We start from the raw sequence: 20,700 nt of genomic DNA on the forward strand, positions 1-20,700 counted from the left end.
AATGATCACTCAGGAAAAGAAGGCGACATGACTTAATGAATATCACTAACCCAGTCATTTCAGTTGTGATTGACAAAGGCTTTCATAATGTCGATACCCATCTTCCCAACTGCAATGAAGACTCAAATCCACCGCAACAATAAATTTCCACTAACTAGCATCAATAGTTACAAAATATTTTTGTAAAGATATCATCTATGTAGCAGTACAATTCATAATATGTATATATATTTTGGAACCAGGGATCCAAGTCAGGACCTTGTGCTTTCAAGGCAGCTGGCGGCACCACTGAGCTAAATCCCTGGCCCAATTCACAATGTTTTAAAAATAATAAAAATAAAATAATCCCAAAGTCTAACGATAGTCTAATAATAACAAATATCACATATACTTATAACGCTATTGAATAAAGCTTTCTAAATTGAAAGTGAGTCACTGGTCCATTTATCAATTCACTAATTGTGTCAATACTACTAAGAAGAAATTATGAGTAAAAATTTATGAAAGGAAAGTGAAGTGAAAAATGCTCTTTTAATATTTCAATAGAAATTTTATGAGATTTAATTGTATATATTTGCACTCTACTTACGTTTTGGTACATATTTGCAGCATTTCTCTTCTAAAATTCATTTTTAACAAATTTCATTATTTGTTACATAATTACTTGTCCTTTAAGCTAAACTCACTTTAAATTCAAATCTTACTAGTTAAGTTTCTGACTTCGCTTCCCATTTGTTTCCCCAGCTTTCTATCAAATTTGAATTTGATAAGGGTTCTCTCTAATCTGCTGTTCAGGCCAGGATAAGAACACTGAATAACTCTGAGCTCTACACCAGCTTCTATAGAAAATTTCTTCTCATTTGTGCTCAGCAGCTCATGCCCTTCTATTTGCCCGTCCATGGTGTCACGCAGAAGACAAAGAGACTCATGGTGTTGGGTTGTATTTTGGTGCCATGATGATTTCCTATGTACTGAAGAAAAGAACTGAATAAAAATACATCTGTCAAGAAGGTGTCTCTGAGCAGAATGTTACATGTGAGTATTCTCTTAACTAACTTTTACCAACATATCAATCAAAATGTAATCTGCAAAACAAAACTAATGACAATTATGGTTTCACTACAGACATCAATATTGTTTCATTACAAACATCATTATTTTTGAGTGGCTACTATTTAAAAGGCACAGAATTTGGTGAATACACTCAAATTAGCCATGGGTAGAAGACAGATTCTGGCCTTTTCATACTCTGGTATTATGCAACACATACAGCGTGCATATATAGTGATGTGCCAGAATTGACTCGTACTGGTTTGTGAAACCTAGTGTTAAAACCATTTACCAGGAATTATGCAAGATGATTACAAAATCTGTAGCCTGAAACCTGCCAGAGTGGGCATATATTGATACCACAGACATTGGCAAATACTAAAAACGAGAAGTTCTTTCTTTGACTTCGCATCCCTCAAAGCTCATTTTCTGGTAAACCACCGCCTGGAGGAATAGTCAAAATGAGTGAACTAGATTTATGTGAATTAGAGCAACATTTAATCCATGTAAAATAATCACAAAACATAATATTGAAAAGACTCAAAATAAGTCATAGAAAGATATGGACGTAGTGGGTGGTAGCAGGCTGTTTTTCTCTGGCTTCACTGTTCTGTCGGGCCCCTGAATGAGTGTCACCCTCCTGACTTCTTTCTGTCCTTTTTCCTTCCTGGTAATCAAAACAACTCGCATCACAGAGACCTGGGGGGAAGCTCCTGCAAACATGTTCCGCTGAGTCTTTCTGCTTCTTTGTCTGGAATTCTGCTCTGCAGGGAGTACAGGTTCTCACCTGCTCCTACCCATCCTAAGGGCTGCAAGATCCACCATGTCAGACAGCAGGACGATGGGCACATAATATTTTAATTCTTGTATATTTTCATTTTCATTTCTTATTTTAGCTTTAATTTTATTTACATTTTATTATAGATTTATATATTATATTTATTTTATATTTCATTTATTCTATAACATGGTTCTGAAACAAATATGGTAAAATGTGGACATGTTAAATATTGCTGTTGGCTACACTGGATGCCATATTATTCTTTTCAATCGTGTATTTAAAAATGTCTTCCATATGCTTAAAAGTTAAATATCAAATTGCATAAAGCTATAGGTGCTTAAAAATATATATAAAACTAAAGATGATTGATACATGTATTTTTCTCCTTCATCAACCCAGTATCTCTTACTAAATATAAGTTACAATCATAATCTTATATTTAAATGTATGTAAAAGTTTTCATTGTTTACAATAGGCTTAAAATATATAACAAACTAATCAAGTATGTTGCTGAGGATCATAAATCTAAGACACATCTTCTGAAAACATATCCTATTTTTTTTTAAAGAAGCAAACACAATTGTGTCACAGAGTTAGAAGTGTTCATTAAACCATCTTTTTAAAAAGAGCAGAATTTATAAGAAAAGCAGTTTGTAAAAAAAAATCATTGAAAGGTTGATGGCAGTGCTGCTCAGGAAAAGCAGCTACATATCCAGACGTTCTCAGGTGGCATGAGTTTTTCTCCACTCTGCCTTGACCAGTTAATATGTTATTGCATCAACTCTCCTGTTTTTTATATCTTTCCTATATTCCTTTATTCACTTTGTTCTTTCCTTTGACAGAATTCAAATGTTATGTTCTTGGAGATCCCCTACAAATATAATTATCCACCTCTCAGGGGGGCACATCCATTTGTACCCCTCACCTGTCACCTTTACCTGTAGTGATGCCTAGGTCACCATGGAAACCTCCATTGTTAATCCACTGATGTGTAACTGCAACAGTCTCTGGTGCAGTCTCTATTCGTTTTCCTTACATCAATACAACCAAAGAAAAATGCGTAATATTGTCACCTAAAATAAAAGCAAAACTCCTTATGACATTTAAAGAAAGGAATGTATAATTGTCATTCTGACAGAATATATAATTACATTCTGACACTGAATCACTGATTAAAATTTAGAAACTGAAACTTGAAGGTAATGATTTTTGGTATGTGGATGTATTCTGTATTCTGAGTGTACATAAACTTCATAAATATATCAAGGAAGTTACCCACATTTGATATTTGAAAGATTAGTTTATTATATGAGAAATGCCATTCCAGAATTCAATATGCTGTTCTTTTATATGTGTATATGATCCAAAAGTGTATCCTCCGTGTCTTGGACTTGTCTTGAGTAAAACTAAAACTATGCACCAATATTATTAATCAAATTTCACAAAGCATGGGCGTTTGATTGAAATGTAAATGATCATTTTCCTTTTAAGTTTTCTTATCACATGGGAAAATATAAAAGACCTCCAAAAGAAAGGAATTTGAAGTGTCGTTAATAGTATATTATAGTGTTTATTTCTTGTCTAAATAAAACATGTTAACTATTGTTTGCCCTTTAGATAAAACATAAATAGGGCCAAGGATTTAGCTCAGCTATGCCGCCGCCTGCCTCACAAGTGCAAGTTCCTGAGTTCGATCCCCAGTACAAAACAAAAACATAAGTACTTCCTGTGAAAGAGTAAATGGAAAGCAAAGTATTGTTCAAAGGAATAAAAGCTACCCGGGCCTGTGTTCCAATAGTCAGGGGAAGGGGAGAGGCGGATCGGCGTCAGGCCGGGAGGGCAAGAGCAGGCTGCACGGTATGCACTGCAGGGCGAGGGAGGTGAACTCCGCTCCCTCTGGATGAGATCTGCAGCCCAAACAGAGAGCGAGGAGGAACAAAAGGCTTGTTCACCATGCGGCTCAAGGTCTGGTCTGAGTAAGCAGATGGTGGGGCTATTGGACGGTGATCAGCAAACTTGGCTGTGTGGGAAGTGGATTCTGTCAGGAGATAGTGTGTGGGAAATCATTCCATCAAGTCAATTTTAATGTGCCAATTAGTCATTTAATTAATCTAATTGTAGCTCTCTGGAGATTTATGAAATGGATTAGAGACTTTTTTAAAATGTGGGAGCCATCAAAGTTCATTTTTAAATGTAATCAATTCACTTTTCTTGAGATACGATCTTGCTGTGTTGCTCTGGAGCTTCTGGGCTGACATGTCCTTGGCCATGGATTTCTGAGGGACTGGAGCTACAGGTGCACACCTGCATCCCCAGAGAGACAGCCGATCATAAAAGCTCATGGAAAGGGACAGAGCACCGCCACTACAGTGTGCACAGGTGCAATGGAGAAGAGGAGAAACATGGACTCTCAGATGGTACAGCCATGGGATAGAGCAGAAACCAGGTTGGCGCAGCACCAAAACCCTAAGTAAGAAAGTGTTTAAGGAAAGATACTTTGCTTAGCCTATGCAACTGCTATTGAGAGGGTGACCTCAGCCAGATACTCAGACGACCTGGAAACAACCGTCTCAGTGAGGGAGGGACAAGCACTCATGGAGCTGTGAATGAGCAAGAAAGAGGTTGGAAAATCGAGACAGTGAATCTAGCAACTCCTTTGAGTTTTGCTGAGTAAAGAAGCAGAAATACAAGGTGGTATCAGGACATGGACTTGGAAATAAAGAGCTATAAGTTTTCAAGAGCTTTTATAGTAAGAAATACGTGTATTCTATTGGCAATGATCATTTCATCCAAGAGAAATTGACCATGGACAGAATGCAGTTATTTTTAAGTAGGACAGTTCTCGAGGAGGTGACAGAGTCCAGAGCAAAGCTGTATTCAAGTGGAGGCAGAGATGGACTAGTGCCACAGAAACAAAGCCCAAGACAGGGCCACTGGGGTGGCCACAGTGTGGAGATGAGCAGTGCTCTGCTTTCGCTGTGATGTACAAAGCAGTTACCAACTGGGTGGGCTGGAGAGGAGATTTCATAAAAAAAGAAGCTACTCCAAAAGGGTTATCTATGAGAATAGGAAAGCTAGTCTACCTACCATGCCAAGCTAGAAAACGATTCTATTATTTAAGGGTTTCCATGTGACAAAATTTATACCACAGATATATTTCTGCCTGTGTGGCTGGTTTATTCTCTGGCTCAAGGTAGATAAATGACACCACAATTGAAGGTTTTGGTGACTTGGGTTGCCCACTGCACAATGTCAAGGAGATGTACAAAAAGGGGTCCTCTTGATGCAAGAGGAGGCACAGCTCCCATCTTTCTAGGTGAAGATTTGCCACGAGTCCATAAGACTGTGAAGACTTGGAAAAATATTTAATGACCTGCTGGTGTTTTATCTCCTCAACATTGAGGCATCATGGGGAATTTGATTGGTCCTGTTCTTGATTATAGGAAGGGATCTTCTAAAACTCTCAGGATTTCCTGGATTATAGGAATATCTCGGTTTTCCGTGAGTTCTTTGGATCACCCCAGAGTTTATGGTAATGGGTTGATACAGAACAGGAGAGGACTCCAGAAAAATCAATCATATTATTGAAAAGTGGCTAGCCTGAGGAAGAGGTGCTGGGTGCTGGGCACTGAATCAATCAACCACATCTACATAATCAGACTAATGAGTCCAGAGAGCAAAGCTCCAAGTTCAATGGCACCTTCTCATTGGTAAAGCCACTGAGGTGGTGAAGGACAACACGCTGTGATCCCATAAGGCAGGGGACATGGAGCTCTGAGTCTGGGACCCACCCAGACCTCAGCTTGTCTGTCTCTTATTTGACTGATCCTAATGTGTGACACTTGCCTGACTACTGTGGGTTGTACCAGCTTAACTGTTTGCCTTGAGAGGTCTTGGCAGCATCTGAATCCAAGGGTGCTGATGGCCTAAGGACCCTGTAGTGTGTCTGCCATCTGGGTAGAGGCAGACGTCTCGGGTGCTGTGCCCTATAGTCTGTGCTTATGACTGTGCTGACTCCGAGTGGCTCGTGCTAGACTCGTACTGGAGTACAGCTGCTATCAGAATCCCTACTGACACACTGAGATCATGAATAAATCTTCCTAAAGAAAAAGTATGGAAGAAGACGTGACATCCGTGAAGAACTGCCATCAGGCTACAATATGGCATGAGGCTCCTGAGTGTCTTAAGAACAAGATGAAGTGAGGGGGACAAAAATTATTGCTTTTCTTTTTCCTTTAAGATCACCTAAGGAAGGCCTATGGAAAACGAATGAAATCAACAAAAAATGAAAATGGTACAAAAATAAAAACAATAAATTTCAAGTGCTGAACATTATCAGTACCTGTAGGTCGTTGGACTGACATTGATTTTCCGTGGCACACTGCAGGACTCAAATTTGTTAGCCAGAGTGACATTGTTTCCAAAAAGACAGTAACGGGGCATCTTAACTCCAACAACTCCAGCGAACACTGATCCAGAATGCAGTCCAATTCGCATCTGAAAGCACAATTAACAATGCTTATGGTCACTGGTGAACCACTTCCCACTTGACAGTGTTGTTTGAACGTCCTGTCGTGATTACATTACTACAAATGTGGGTATGTATGTGTCTCTCTATGATAGCCTTAAGAAGGGCAAGAGCTAGGACGGCACAGTTGATAATATCTAAATCTTGGAAGTGGCGCACATGTGTGTCAACAGATGAAGGAATAAATAAAATGTGGTCTTTACAGCCCAGGAGTACCTCTGCACTAAAGGAAGACAAACTTGAGTCATTTGTAGGAAAATGGATACAACTCGAGACTATAATGTTAGTGAAATAAATCAAACACAGAAGCATAAATACCGCATTGTTTCTCTTACATGAAAAACCCAGAGTAAAACTAAAAAGCAAAATAAAAGAAAGAGAATAGGAAGTGGGGAGGTTTCCAAGGTTTCCAAGGGAAAGGGGTCTCAAGGGAGGAGGGAATGGTGGGGAGGTAAGGGATGAACAGAGAGGAACTGGGATGTGTCATGCACAGGTACAAACTCCACACAAAAAATGCAAATGTTATGTACTCAAGAATGTACCTGAAAAGGGGGAATCAGAAGATGGGTGGAGGGGGACAAAGGATAGGGAAAGAGGATGAGAAAAGGAATTAAGATGAGTTATGTGTGCATACCAACTTCCCACAAGGAGAGTAAACATTATGTGTTACACACATGTACTGATAAACTAAAATTTAAAAAAATTATATTACCAGTAATTCCCATCATACCATTCCCTTCCTCAAAACCTCCAGTCAACTTCCCTCTGCTCTGCAGTAAGCAAGTATAAGTTACCAGTACAGAATCAGTCATCTCCTCTACATGTGCACTTCAGTTTATTAAATAAACCGTCTTTATTGGACCCATCTTCGATATCTGAGATGAGTTTCCATGATCAGGCACACATCCCATAGTCATCCCCGAGACAAACAGAGATGCAGGTGTAAACCAGTTTCTGGCATCAAGCAAGAAAGACATGATTTCTGAACTCCCGCAGTTGTTTCCCAAAACAGGGATAGAGAAGGATGAAAGAAGTTAATTCTATGGATCTAAGATGGGTTTCTGAAAAGCCAGGCATCACACCTTGTGCCTGGGAGGTCAAGGAAGCCCGGGCAATATAATTCGATTTCATTTCAAGAGAAACAAAAAAGATTTAAAAGATGTTTTTCTTTAGAGTAACTTTATCCCAAACACTTCCATTATTCAGACAACTAAAACCCGAGGAAAGGCAATTGCAATATTTAAGCAGAAAAAGACGAAGAAGAAAACTGGAGTTGCATTGCTGTACTACTGAGCTTTTCATTACTGTGACCAAATACCTGACACAAATAACTTAAAGGAAGAGATTTCTTTTGGCTCACAGCTTCAAAGGCTTCAGTCCATGGTCTGCTAGCGCCAAGGCAGAAATATCATAGTGGAAGGGCATGATGGAGGAAAGCTGCTCACCTCATGGCAGCGAAGCAGAGTGCAGGAGGAGTCGGAGAGGAAGGCAAGGAGCCCCAGGAAGACACACTCTTTACAGGCGTACCCCCAGTGATCAGCCCCTCCAGTGGGGCCCACCTCTCAGTGGCCCACTCAGCTGTGAACTCTTCAGTAGGTCAGGCTGGTGAGGAGCTTGGCATCCTCACAACCCAGTCGCCTCTCTAGCCCCCATTCTGATCACTGCTCTATTGCAAACCAAAACCTCAATATGTAAGCCACAGGGGTCACTTCCTATCTACATGGTAACAGTTGTTCAGGCCCAATAACAATGACTGTGATCTATGTAGTCTACAGTCACTGAAATCCAGACCCATGGAATGACAAAACTGTACCATGTCTGGGTTATAAGAGGCCGTAGTGGATGTGCAGGAGTAAAAATTTAGGAATTATGCATGATCTAGGGAGACACTGAGATGCAATGTTTTAAAATGAGATCCTTCAAAAGACCTGATGACTTGATGATTTGAAGGACACCCAGATTCTGACATTACTGCCACAACAAAGCAAGTTAACATATTTTATATGACAGATATTTTGTTTGTTATTTTCAAATTTTATGTTTAGTTGACCTTTTGAAAAAGTCTTACGAGATATATGCATTTTAATCCAAAGCCATGGATTCAATAATTTAGACGTAATTTAAGAATCAGTGGACTCCATTTCTGCCCAATTTTCCATCTTATTTTAGATATCTGCTACCAACTTTCTAGAATCATTTGCTTTTTAAAATGTTTTACAATGAATTTTAACATATTTTCAAATAGAAACACTACATTATGAAGTTGGAGATTTGCATTCTAACCGAACTCCACTAGTCATTGATAGCATGACTTTATTTCTCTCTGATCACTTCATCATACATAAAATACAGTGTTGGATGATTCTTAAAGTCAGAGTTTTACTTTATGGAGTGAGACTCAGACGGATGCTAAATCTGGCTCTCTTCTTCTTCAAGAGAATAGGGTTTTACAGATCTAACAACTATACAATAAGAAAAGATAATACAACACTATCTTCTATCCCTAAACATAAGCCATGACTCTGGCACATGTTGGATGAGAAGTCTTTGCTCTCTTGAGCCTTCTTTAAACAAGTTTTTCTCTGATATTTAGTTATTCTAACTTTTTCTATAAGTCTACCATAGCAATTTTATTATTTCATAAATATTATGTAAATGCATTCTCTCACAAAGCCAGTCTTTCTGATTCCTTTAACTGTTGCTTTCCATGACTCCTCTTCTGTTATCAACCTCATGCCCAACCCACAGTTTTCATAGGGAAATTTTCATATTCATGAGCAAGAAAATGATCCAAGATATACAATGCACATGATGCCCTGAATGTATCTCTTTTCGTGGGAAAAAGGCTCGTATGTGGAATCATGGAAGACTTAGAATTCTGACACCCAATGCAAGCTTGAAGGAAACCTATGGGGGAATCTTCCATGTGGGGACCACTTTTGGCTTAGCTCATTTCCCAGGCCAGGCTTCTGGGCATAGAAAAGGAGGGGATGACAAGCTGGCTTCCATGTTTGCTGCCACTTTCTGACCCTCGGTGTAACGTGCAGCTCACGTCTCCACCTGCAGTTCACTTGCACTTTTCTATCCCTGGGTAGATGGAGGTTCATGAGGGCACCAGCAGGAAGAGGGGGCAGGAATGATGTGCATGGTGATACAATGCAGCAAAGAACAATTTTGAAAAGAAGAAAAGGAAGTCGTTTTTCTTCTTTCTAGTCCATGAGACAGCAGAGTAAAAAAGTAGAAGTCTGGGCTTTGAAGCCAAATAGGATTCCAAATCCTGACTCGTGCAAGACTTGACCTCTCTTGTCCACCAGCAATCATGAATCCTGTTCATCATGTCATTATATAGATTAAGTGAAACAACGTTTAAGTGACAATTAGCTCCCCTCTGTTACACAGCCTCATTTCCCTCCCCTCTGCCTCCGGGATGATTCACACCTATCTCCTAAACTCATCTCATATTTCCTGGGACCTTCTACTCATGAAAAGATACGTTTAATGTCTCACTTCATCACTCAGTCAAACTAACCTACAATTACCCAGGTAAAGCTAGCTATATACAATTCTTCCAAGTACAAAAATCCATTTAGACAAGTAAGAAAAATCATGCCATTAATCTTGCTCTTCTCTCCCTGCCCCATCTTAAGAAATTCATTTATGTGGAAATCACTGGGCCTGTTATTTTTAACATTTGCTTTGATGTGTTGAATTATTGCACAAAAATTAGAAAGGAATACATACATATTTCTCTTTTGAAAATGCAATTAAAATATGTCTAGAAAAGTTCAATGCTGTGATGCTTTTAAAACACAGCTCTGAATTATTTTCCACTCCTCCTGTGGAGACACGGTCGAAATCTGCTGCCTACTGGGTAGACATCGCTGCTCTAATACAATAAAGTGGAAGTATCCCTCAACAACTTGCATAGCTAGGTCATAAAAGTCATGCAGCTTCCATCAGTCATGTTTGCTGGGGCCTGAGCCACCATGTACGAAGTGTGACCATTCTGAGACTGTTACACTGAAATACCACACAGGGCAATGGGCCAACAGTCCAGGCTGGGTCCAAGCTGTCCACCACCCTCATCCTGCAGCCATCTTGGAATGGGTTCTCCAGCTCCGAGTGAGGCAACCTCAGCTTTTCAGGCACCCTCAACTGGTAGCGTGCTTCCAACCAAGGTTCAAGACTCTGAGCAGTAGAGACAAAGCATGACAGCAGATTGAGAAATCAGTTTCAATGACAGATGGCTTCTGCCAAGGCTAAGGAAGGCAAAGACTAATCCTCTCATTATTACAATAGTTGTTTTAAAATTTTTTATTTCTTCTTTCTAACTTTATAATGGGATTCTACATTGCTTTAAGGACCCATGTCTGAAAGTCATCCATTGAAGACAGTTCTACAAAATTTAGTGGAAGATCAGCTCTAAGTAGGACATAGAACTGTAGGTCCTTCATCCTCCATCTCATATACTAATACCTAACCTGGTAGATTTATCTACAATAAGATACTATTCTGGAGTATGGATCATTTAAAATTTTCAAAACATTATAAGCCTTGGAAAATACTAATGGACTTGTACTCAACATCCGTCCTCACATAATATCCTCATTATAAGTGCTGGAAAAATGAAAACTAGAAGGCTTGCAGCTTCTAGATGCATTTAAGTTAGTCATTTGATGCATTTGTATGAGGTGTGGAAGGCAAGATTTCCACTGTGATTGCACTTCTTTTGCTCCAAGTGGGAGCACAGTTGTGGAGATGTTTGGGTTTTCTATTGCATGCTTAGCACAGGGTCCATTTTCCAGGCCAAAGTCCTCTGATGTCACAGTGTAGGGTTTCCATCTTTCTCCTTCAAATTAGAATGGGTGCAATTTTGTTCGGCAGTCAGCAGGAGAGGCAGCAGTTTTCTGAACATGGTAGTTTTCTCGCTGTGGCCATGGTGGTGTAGCTCTGGAGTCAGGCTCCAGGCCATGGAGAAAGCAGTGGCCCCGAAGTGTATCTTTGGCAGCCATTTTGTGAACCTATAAATGGCCATCCAGTCCTCTCAGTGATTCTGTAAGCAGTTAGTAATAGCTGGTAGTAAATTTCCTCCTGTTTTAACAGAATAGAGAAGATTTTGCTCCCTGCAATGAAACCCCAATTTAACCATTTTTCTTTGGCCAATCAGCTAGGGAGGGTTTGGTCCCATGACCTCTCCTGGACCACACCGTACCCCTTACCTTGATGGGTTCTCCGTGTGGAGACATGACCTCGTCGGAGAGCTCCATCATCTTCAGGGCCATGAGTGCTATCTGCACAGCGTGGGTGTCACTCTCCCTGTGTAAGCCCCCAGCCACACAGTACGCATCTCCAATGGTCTCCACCTGGACAGAACCAATTTGGCACTTTACAAAGAAAAGCGCAGGAGAATCACTGCACACATCACAGCAGAAATCAAAAATCACACAGTGAATCCTCAGTGCTCTGGCAATCATTTATCCTGGGAAATTTACTCTGATGAGCCAGAGTAAATCAGAAACCCTCAGAAGTTACTGTCCCTTTCAGGAAATTCACCACATTTCGGCTCTTACATCAGTTCCACACTGCACAGCCACGCAATCCTGCAAACTAAAAATCTGGGGCCTTCTGCTCTGGACCTGCCACTAACCCACCATGTCTCTTAACCTCTTTTCACATTTTTATAACAAAAATACCTTTGGTAGAAACAAATGATATATTTTGCACTTAAAATAAACTGCTTAAGATATCAGGATCATTTTATACCATTTTGTAGCTCCCTCATTAAATAGTGTTTTGCATGAAGTTGCCCCTCAATAAATATCGTATTAACTGCAATAAAAATGTGTAATATAAAGTTAAGATATGAACAGTCATAGGAGTAAGAGTGATATGGGTTTTTTAAGACTTTTGGTATTTTGTAACAATCATTAAGTGTCTCGCAGGTCTGAATCACAAAGGATAGAAATCAAGATGTCAAACCCAGAGACAAAAACAAGACTGCCTTACAGGCTATTGAAAATCAGGCTGTTCTATAAATTCCAAGTATCATCCTCCTCCTCCTCCTCCTCATCATCACCATCATTGTTACAGGCAATTTTCAATCTCCCTGTGATATTAGTCACAGTAAGCTAGATGTTAATTCAAATCCATAAATAATTCCTCTCATTCCATTAGTTGTATTTTTCTTCTCTTTTAAATATTTATCATAATGCACTAGGTCAAATTATTTCTCTTCACCATGGCCTCTATTGTGAAAGGATTAAAGTGAGAAAGGAGAAACAAAAGGAGACAAAACCTCAATAACTGATTTCTACAATTTCCCATTCACACAGAGTAAACACTGAAGCCCTTTACAATAGCTCCAACGTTGTCCTTAACCTGTCTTTCTGCTAATCGTTGACTTTATTTATATATTATTTATTCATATCTTAATTCTGTCTCATGTTCACATTTCTCCAATGTCATTGGCCTCCTATTATCCCTCAAGGATACCAAGTATTCTCCAACTTGCAATTCCTCCTCACCGAACAGGCTGTCTGCAGAAAAACCATTAGTTGGCCCCTCATTTTGTTCAGTCTCCTAATAAGACACCATCCGTTTCGGACAGGCCTGTTCTAAGCACCCTCTTTAAAGAAGTAGCATCTCCTACCCTCTGCATTCTTTCTCCCTCTTTAACCTGCTTCATTTTTCCTCCAAAGTATTACAGCAACTGAAATACTGGAAATATACTCACTTGTTTATTGTCTTTATCCCCCCCCCAAATAAGGTCTCTAAGTTTGAGTTTATTTTCACTCTTGTACTGCCAGTGCCCAATAATGAATGAGCAGGCAGTGCCACCTCCCTTAAGCTGCTCCTCAGTTATGAGTGCATGGAGGGGCTCCTCATATGGCTGAGCTCTCACCGGTGTACAGCACACATACTGCTTAGGAGAAGCCCTGCCACCCACTGTGACTTGGGGTTGGTTACCTCCCCTATGGTCTTGGGGACAATCATTTGTACCTGCATGGGTGGAATAATTGATCCCCTCACACAGGAACCTGGCCCTTGTTAGCTCTGCCCCTCTCTCCTTCGCTCCCAACATATGAGCTTTTAGGGATCACATCCTCCTTTTCCCCACCCATGGCCCATTCATGTTGGCAAATGCTGGATAAACGCTAAAAGTTTGATAAAGAAATGGATAAAAGCATAGAGATATCAAGAGTGCAATGATCAAAAGGCTGAGAGGCAGAAAGAAAATGAATTTTTTTTTCATACAAACTTCCACTTGTGGGAAAATGGATATACCTGGAAAGCATACATTTAAGTGAAATAAAACAGACACAGGAGGTTAAATATTGCATGATTTCTCTTATAAGAAACCCGAAGTATAAACAACTTAAGGAGCAAAATAAAAGATAGATGATAGGCAACAGGGAGTTAAACCTTTTGGAGATGGGAAGAGAATCTACGGATGAAGAGGGAAGGGAGGCAGAGAAGGGGAAGCAAACAGGGTTAAGTATGGATATGTGTATGTACCGACTCCCCATGAGGAATGCACTCACGATGTACTGTGAACATGTACTAACAAAAATGCACAGATATACAAATCAAGAAACCCATACATACATAAATAAATAAAGCAAGCCCTGGAACAGCAGGCCCCAGAATAAATAAGGTGGGCCACTCCCTGGAAGTCACTATACTCTTAAATCAGGCTGTGGCCATCCATTTGGTGTTCAGACCCTTCTCATCTTACTGTCAGTTCTCCTCAGGGATATTCATGTGGAACGAGAAGCAAACCGCAGAAACGGATCAGGACCCGGGAGAAGGTGATATGTTATATAACTCCAGTGCAGTGGCCCAGTCCAGTGAACTCACAGGAAGTAGAGTAGCCTGCAAACTCTTGGTCAGGTATTTGGAAACTACACCCTATAGTCATGGTCAGAATCACCCAAGGCAGAAGAGGACACGCCTCCTGTCAACAATCGCAGCGTCTGCAATGGGGGAAGACTTCACTCTCACAGTTATAGGCACCCTGACAGTCTCAAGAGAGAAAGTGACTACAAATAAGTACAGCAAATTCCACAAGAGCCCCTCAAAATTCACCTCACTGAAGCCAATTATTTTACATGTAATCATGCATGGACTTCGCCACACACACACACACACACACACACACACACACACACACACGCCCCTTTACAGCTCTGTCTGGAATGTCCTGTAAGAAATCTCACAAAGCAAAGTTTCGCTCCTAGCTTCTCAAATGAAACAAGGCAGGGCTTTATGCATTCCCGTAAAGAAATCTGTTCCCTCCGCAATTATTTGTTTCATGTGGGTTAAGCCCTGGGATTCCAGATTGTTATGCAGCAAATTAAACAGCTGACTGTGGCCTGACAAATACGATAAATACTTTATTCTTAAGGCCTTTATGTAAAACAAGGCAAAATAATTAAATCAGTAAAAGCTTTTAATTCTAAAGGAGCTAACGGTACTTGAAATTTCTTCATTTACTCTCTTCCTAATTATAATTATATTAAAAACTTTACTGCAGGCCAAGCACAGCCACTGTTGATAAGCGCTTGGAAAAATGCCTGGCTAATTATAGGTACTCAATAAATCTTGGATGCCCGATCCATAACTGGTGAGATGCGATTGAAAAATATAGTGAAATGTAAAAAAAAATTATTACAGTAAAAGACACATTGCCATTAATCTCCCTTAAAATACTCGCCCTCACTTCAAATCCTAGCTTTCTGCTGCAGGTCTGGGTATCCTCTTTTGTTACGTCTTCGCTTGCACTGTCCTGGCTGCCTCTGTGTCCAGGTTAGATTCCAAAAGTTACCTTTCACAGTCATTTAGGTTTGGGGGAAGAGCCAGAAGTGGGTGGCACAGTGCTGACACAGGTGGACAAGGACCCAGCAAAATGTCTTTACGAGCCTGTGTTTCTGTTGGATGGGCCTCAGCAGCAGCACTCACTGCGTTTCTAGTCGTACCCTGTAAAGATACTCCAGAAAGAGGACTTCCAGAAATACTTCAGAAAGTGGCTAGAAGGATGGGCTAAGAGTATCCAAAGGGAAGGGGATCACTTTGAGGGGGATGAATGGCAATTTAAAAAATTTAAACATTTACTGTATATTTTGATCATCCCGTGTACATCACCTATTTTAATCTTTGTCAACAGTCCTGTTTACTTGTATTTTAGGACGTAATGTATTATTCCTGCATAAAGATGTTTGGGTGGCTCTTTCTTTCTTTTTCTTAGCAATGAGAAAAGTTATTTCACTTGCTCAGTTTAGAAAGCAAGTAAGACAGAGGGTGAAATTTGAAGACAAGCCTCCCTTGTTCCCATTCTCCGCCCTTGGCCAAGCTATAAAGATGCCTTATGAAGGTGATTTTGATTCGTGGTAACTGGCTATGAAAAAGATCATGTAAACTCTGTATTAATTCTGTTTAGAGACATTTTCATAGTTCTCATGTCCTTTTACTTTTACAAAGTTCTCCTACATGACTCAGATCTTGGATTATCTCATGCTTAACGATTCCACCCAATTTCCAGTGCAGTGGCTGTTCCACTGATTTACAATGCTAGCTCTTCCAGGCCTTCCATTCAGCCTGTCCTCCCTCCATTCTGCGCTGATTCTTTGAAAAGACAATACAGCAGTCCTTTCCGGGCACAATTAGCTCTGTCTCCGAGCTGATTTGGAGCTATTTCTGGCTGGGGAACACCCACATAATTAACACCCAGCATCTGTCCCCAGGATGTGACCCGCTGGACCTGCAGAGAAAGCAAGCCTCTCATTTGCATGAGAAGTGGGGCAGCCTCACCTTGTAGACGTCCAGCTCCCCACACTGCTGGTCAAAGCGAGTGTAGAGCGCATTGAGCATGGTGATGACCTGCAGCGGGGAGCACTGGGAGCAGATGGCGGTGAAACCCACGATGTCCGAGAAAAGCATGGTGACGCTGCTGAACTTCTTGGCTTGCACCACCTGCCCCTGCCACAGCTGCTGTGCAACCTCGCTGGGAAAGATGGAGCACAGAAGGTCGACCGTCTTCTTTTTCTCCTCCTCCAGGGCATGGTGGGCCTGCTCCAGGGTGGCCTTCAGCTTCCCCAACCTCTTCTTCAGGCCATCCTGTGCACGAGCTTGCTCACCTATCAAGACCACATCCCTCAGTGCATTGTGGATGGGGATGTCGGACAGGTAGAGCCCTCGCCCCGTGAAGTCTTCCAGTCTGTCCACACAGGGCGAGCCCAAGAACAAGATGGCACTGGACTCGATGATGTAGATCATTTGGCCTTTGAGATCCATGACCTGTAAAGCCAAGGAGACCAACGGTGATTTATTCAAGTCCCCAACATCTCTCTGAGATGAAGAGGGGAAAGACAGTGCTAATGTTTTTGTGTGTTTCAACTCTGATTTCTTTCCTACCTTCTTTCTTACCATTCCCATTTGCTAGGAGCTCCGAATCCCACACAGATGCTGGAAGAATATATTGGAATACACACTAAACAGAAATCTTACAGTCTTTTGATATCATTATTCAATTAATCTAGAGTTACGTTTCTTTTTTGGTACCTGGGATCGAACTCACAACCCTGAGCTTTCGAGGCAGGCGAGGGGCCACTGAGCTAAATCCCTGCCCTAGAGTTACATTTCTTTGTATAATTTGTGACACTCATGAAAACAGGAAGGAAGATCTTTTGCAGATGGAAAAGAGAGCTAGGGATGGAGGGAGAAGGAGAAGGGGAAGTAAAAAGCACTAAGATATGACAGGCACATTAACAACTCCCCATGACGAAAGTATCCATTAGGTAATGCAAACATGGACTAATAAAAAAGGAAAAACGAACATGGTCTTTGTTCCTTTCTCCCTGACCCTCCCTCCTTCTCTCCCTTTCCTTGCTCCTGTTTTAGCTTGCTTTTCTCCTCCTCCTCCTGCTCCTCCTCCTCTTCCTCTTTTCTTTTGGCAGTACTAGAGCTTGAACCCTGGCTCTTCCTACTGAGCTACATACCCAGCCTTTTTATCATCATCATCATCATCATCATCATTGTTATTCTGAGACAAGGTCTTGCCTAGTTGTCAAATGGTCCATGCTGGGCTGGAACTTGTGATTCTCCTGCCTCAGGCTCCCAGAGTGCTGGGATTGCAGATATGGGCACTACACCCAGCTATCTTTCTCCTCCATTCTCCCATGAACGACTTGCTCCATTTGGCAGGTACAGAAGTTAAAACTTTCAAATGTAACATTTTTACCCTAACATTTTTCTTTTTGCCATGAGTAGCACCACAGAGCTATCTTATGGAAGTTATTTTTTCCAAAACTTCAAAGTGAGAAGCTGGATGTCATAGGAGAGGCTAAATTGTATCTCAACTTTACCTTAAGGACCTAACCCATCCCTGCCTTCTACAACAAAAACAAAAGTCCAAACCAGACAACAGAATGAATTTCACCCAGTGTGCCTTGAAAAACGGAGAGCTTCAAGTGAAGGCACAAAAGATTAATGTGCGTCACACAGACACATGTGAACATGTATGTCCACTGAGTGAAGGAGGAAAGCAACAGGAGGCAAGGAACGAACACACAGCCGTGCCCTGGAACACCGCAGAACACCCAGAGGAGAGAGAGGCCTGTATCTAAGAGTACCCGAGGGTGAACAAAGCAACCCTGAAATAGCTTTGGTTTTCCTGTAAGCAAAAATGTACATGACTCATGTTTTTGATCCTTTGCTACAATGGATATCTTTGTGCATTATCACTTTTAAAAACATTTAGATTATTTCAGGATAAAATTGTCAAAGTGGTTTTCACTTGCAGAACAAATAGCACTTGCTGGGATTGTATGAGTCTGAAACTGTTCTCTTACCTCTTCGTACTATTAAGTATGCATTAGCATAGAATAAATAATGACCAAGATGAAATAAATTTTTCTAAGATTCCTTCCTGAGATTAGATAATTTGCAAAATTCTCCGTTTGGCTACTGTATTATAAAACATGCCCACCCCATATTTTGTAACAATTAATCAAACAAATTATTTATATCTCCACGCTTATTAAGCATTGATTAAAAATCTATTTTGTTGCCTCTGGCAACATGTCTTTTTTGTTTGTTTACTGTAAAACATTACTTTTAATTGAAAACAGGTTTTTATATAAACGTTCACTATTTTAGTTATAAAATACCTCATAAAGATTTTAAAAGGCAGAATTTATGCCATAAATATTTGTGAAGTAATGCCTCACATAACCACGCAGATGAATGCAGAAGGGACTGGGTGCCCATTCCAAGGTTTAAACTATTTTAGCGTGGCTTTAGCCGTAAGTGTAGCACACCACACTGAAGGGACGCACGCACTGTCACCGGCCGGCTTCGGGTCCCCAGATGCGTGGCCTCGGTTCGCACGGAAGACAGTGCAGCCGCCCTTACCCTCGAAGCCCTGTTCACGGAGCTGTCTGAGCTGCTCACGCGCACCACAAACTGCATGTTCAGCATCGCCATGATCCCGCTGAACGTCTGGTTGATCTTGGGGGTCAGGATCTCGAAGTACTCCCGGAAGTGAGGCTTCGCCGGCACGTCCCTCCTGCTCATCAGCCTCCGGATGCCGTTGCCCAGCTGCAGGATGCTGAGGTCCCTGTCGAACATGAAGTGGAACGGGAAGGTCTTGCAGAAGAGCGAGGCGGGGATCACCAGCGAGGACGGGGGTCCGCCCGGGGACAGGGCCGGCCTGGCGCTCTTCACGCGCACGGAGTACAGCAGGTGGGGCTGCTCGGGCGACGCGGCCCAGTCGCTGTGTGCGCAGGGCGGCGCCAGGGACACGTCCACGTGGGTCTCATACAGCGTGCGCGCCGCGGCCTTGATGACCCCGGGCAGGAGCAGAGCGGTGCTTCTGCTGGGGAAGAAGTAGTAAACGTGCAGGAGCTCGGGGTCCTGATCCAGGCAGAGGATGGAGGCGGCCTCCAACCCGCCCTGCGGCCCTGCCTCCTGGCAGTGGCTGCTCTGCTTCAGAAGGGTGCTGCAGCTGTTCAGGAAGTCCTTCAGCGTGCCGCCAACCACTCCCAGGATGTGCTCGTCTTCCTCATAGCACATTTTAAAAAGTTCTTCACCCAGAGATTCTTTGATGATCTCCACGGGAACGCCTGAAAGCACACAGCACATCTCTGCCATCACATGCGCCAGCCTGGCGGAGGCCCTGATGCTGTCCCTGGCTACCCTGTTCTCACCTCAATCAGATACTTACACTCCAGTGACCTACACAGAGGAGCGTCTCAATTCTAGCACCTCGGCATAAAAGTCCCCAGAGTTGATGTCTAGAAAAATGACCGATGGAATACAAAATACTCCTTTTAAACGGTAAATTTGAATTCCAGGAGGAAGGGGTCAGGTGCGGCTCAGTGGCAGAGCACTTGCTTAGCAGGAGGGAGGCCTTGGGTTCAATCTTCAGCCCAAATCAAAACAATGAAAAGCTAAGCGTCCAGAGTTAAATCCATTTCAAAGCAAGCCTTCCCGTTTTTCTATTAACAAATAACAAACAGTACGATACATCTTCATGAAGGACCTCTCCCCTCAAAAGGCTTCCTGAAGTGTAAATGTCAGACTCTGAAATTAATTTAAAGTCACTGAAATTCAATTTTTCTGGAGATAACTATAATGTTTTTTTTTCCTTCCTCAGTAAAATAGGACTTTTTTAAATTTCAGCACTGGGAATCGAACTCAGGATCTTGTGCTTGCAAGGCAGGTGCAGCACCACTGAGCTACATCCCCTGCCCAAAATAGGACTCTTAGTATTTAATGTTACCTGAATGAATTATTTGCTTAAAATATTTATTTTCTACAGCTTCCCCTTTCAAAACTTCTTTTATTCTTTACACTCTAGGTATCATATCTTTCTTGTCTTTGATGTAGGAAAAACAATGCCGTCCTCTTTATGCCACCACGGTGGTCCACAGGGATGTGTTTAAAGTCATGCGTGGCTTCTAGGAAGGGCTCAATATCAATGAGCCATTGTAATAATAATAACATGCCTGCACTTTTTGAAAGATGCAACCTCTTGATCCATGTACTCAAACTTTGACTCATCTATTTTCCCCCCAAAGTAATTATTAATGTGAGAACACTGCTCCCTCTTTCCCCAGGACTGCTTCCTAAAAAAGTCTTTCTTCCACCTTGCTGAGCAGAATTTTTCATGTATGAATGAGGAACACTTAACTTCAAAGTTAAAGCCTGTGAACTTGTGTGAGTCAGCTTCCCATCTAGCCTTATCTATTTCTCAGCAAATAAATATGATGAAAGAGGAAATGTCTGAGGTCAAACAGAAACATGTAGCATACAGAAGCATTACTGTTTACATCAGCACAGTTAA

General features: G+C 41.5%; 1 protein-coding gene across 6 annotated transcripts in view; it reads right to left on the bottom strand.

Annotated features, from left to right (window-relative positions):
• Window positions 1–20,700, bottom strand: part of Gucy1a1 (guanylate cyclase 1 soluble subunit alpha 1) — a 65,498-nt gene that overhangs the window by 2,465 nt on the left and 42,333 nt on the right. For 4 of the 6 annotated variants that reach the window (XM_013067011.3, XM_004868550.4, XM_004868551.4 and 1 more), the window contains exons 5-8: window positions 18,768–19,477; window positions 16,167–16,652; window positions 11,579–11,722; window positions 6,174–6,328 (exon numbers count right to left, since the gene is read on the bottom strand). In XM_013067011.3, coding sequence (XP_012922465.1) covers window positions 6,174–6,328; window positions 11,579–11,722; window positions 16,167–16,652; window positions 18,768–19,477 — 1,495 coding nt within the window. Of the gene's footprint in view, window positions 1–6,173; window positions 6,329–10,100; window positions 11,451–11,578; window positions 11,723–16,166; window positions 16,653–18,767; window positions 19,478–20,700 lie in introns of those variants that run through there. The other 2 variants (XR_015447023.1, XR_015447024.1) reach the window with 1 other exon arrangement.

The sequence above is a fragment of the Heterocephalus glaber genome, unplaced genomic scaffold, assembly GCF_053883595.1.
Source record: "Heterocephalus glaber isolate CG9 unplaced genomic scaffold, H.glaber_assembly_v1.0 deba00001737, whole genome shotgun sequence".
In the NCBI taxonomy this organism is placed as follows: Eukaryota; Metazoa; Chordata; class Mammalia; order Rodentia; family Bathyergidae; genus Heterocephalus; species Heterocephalus glaber.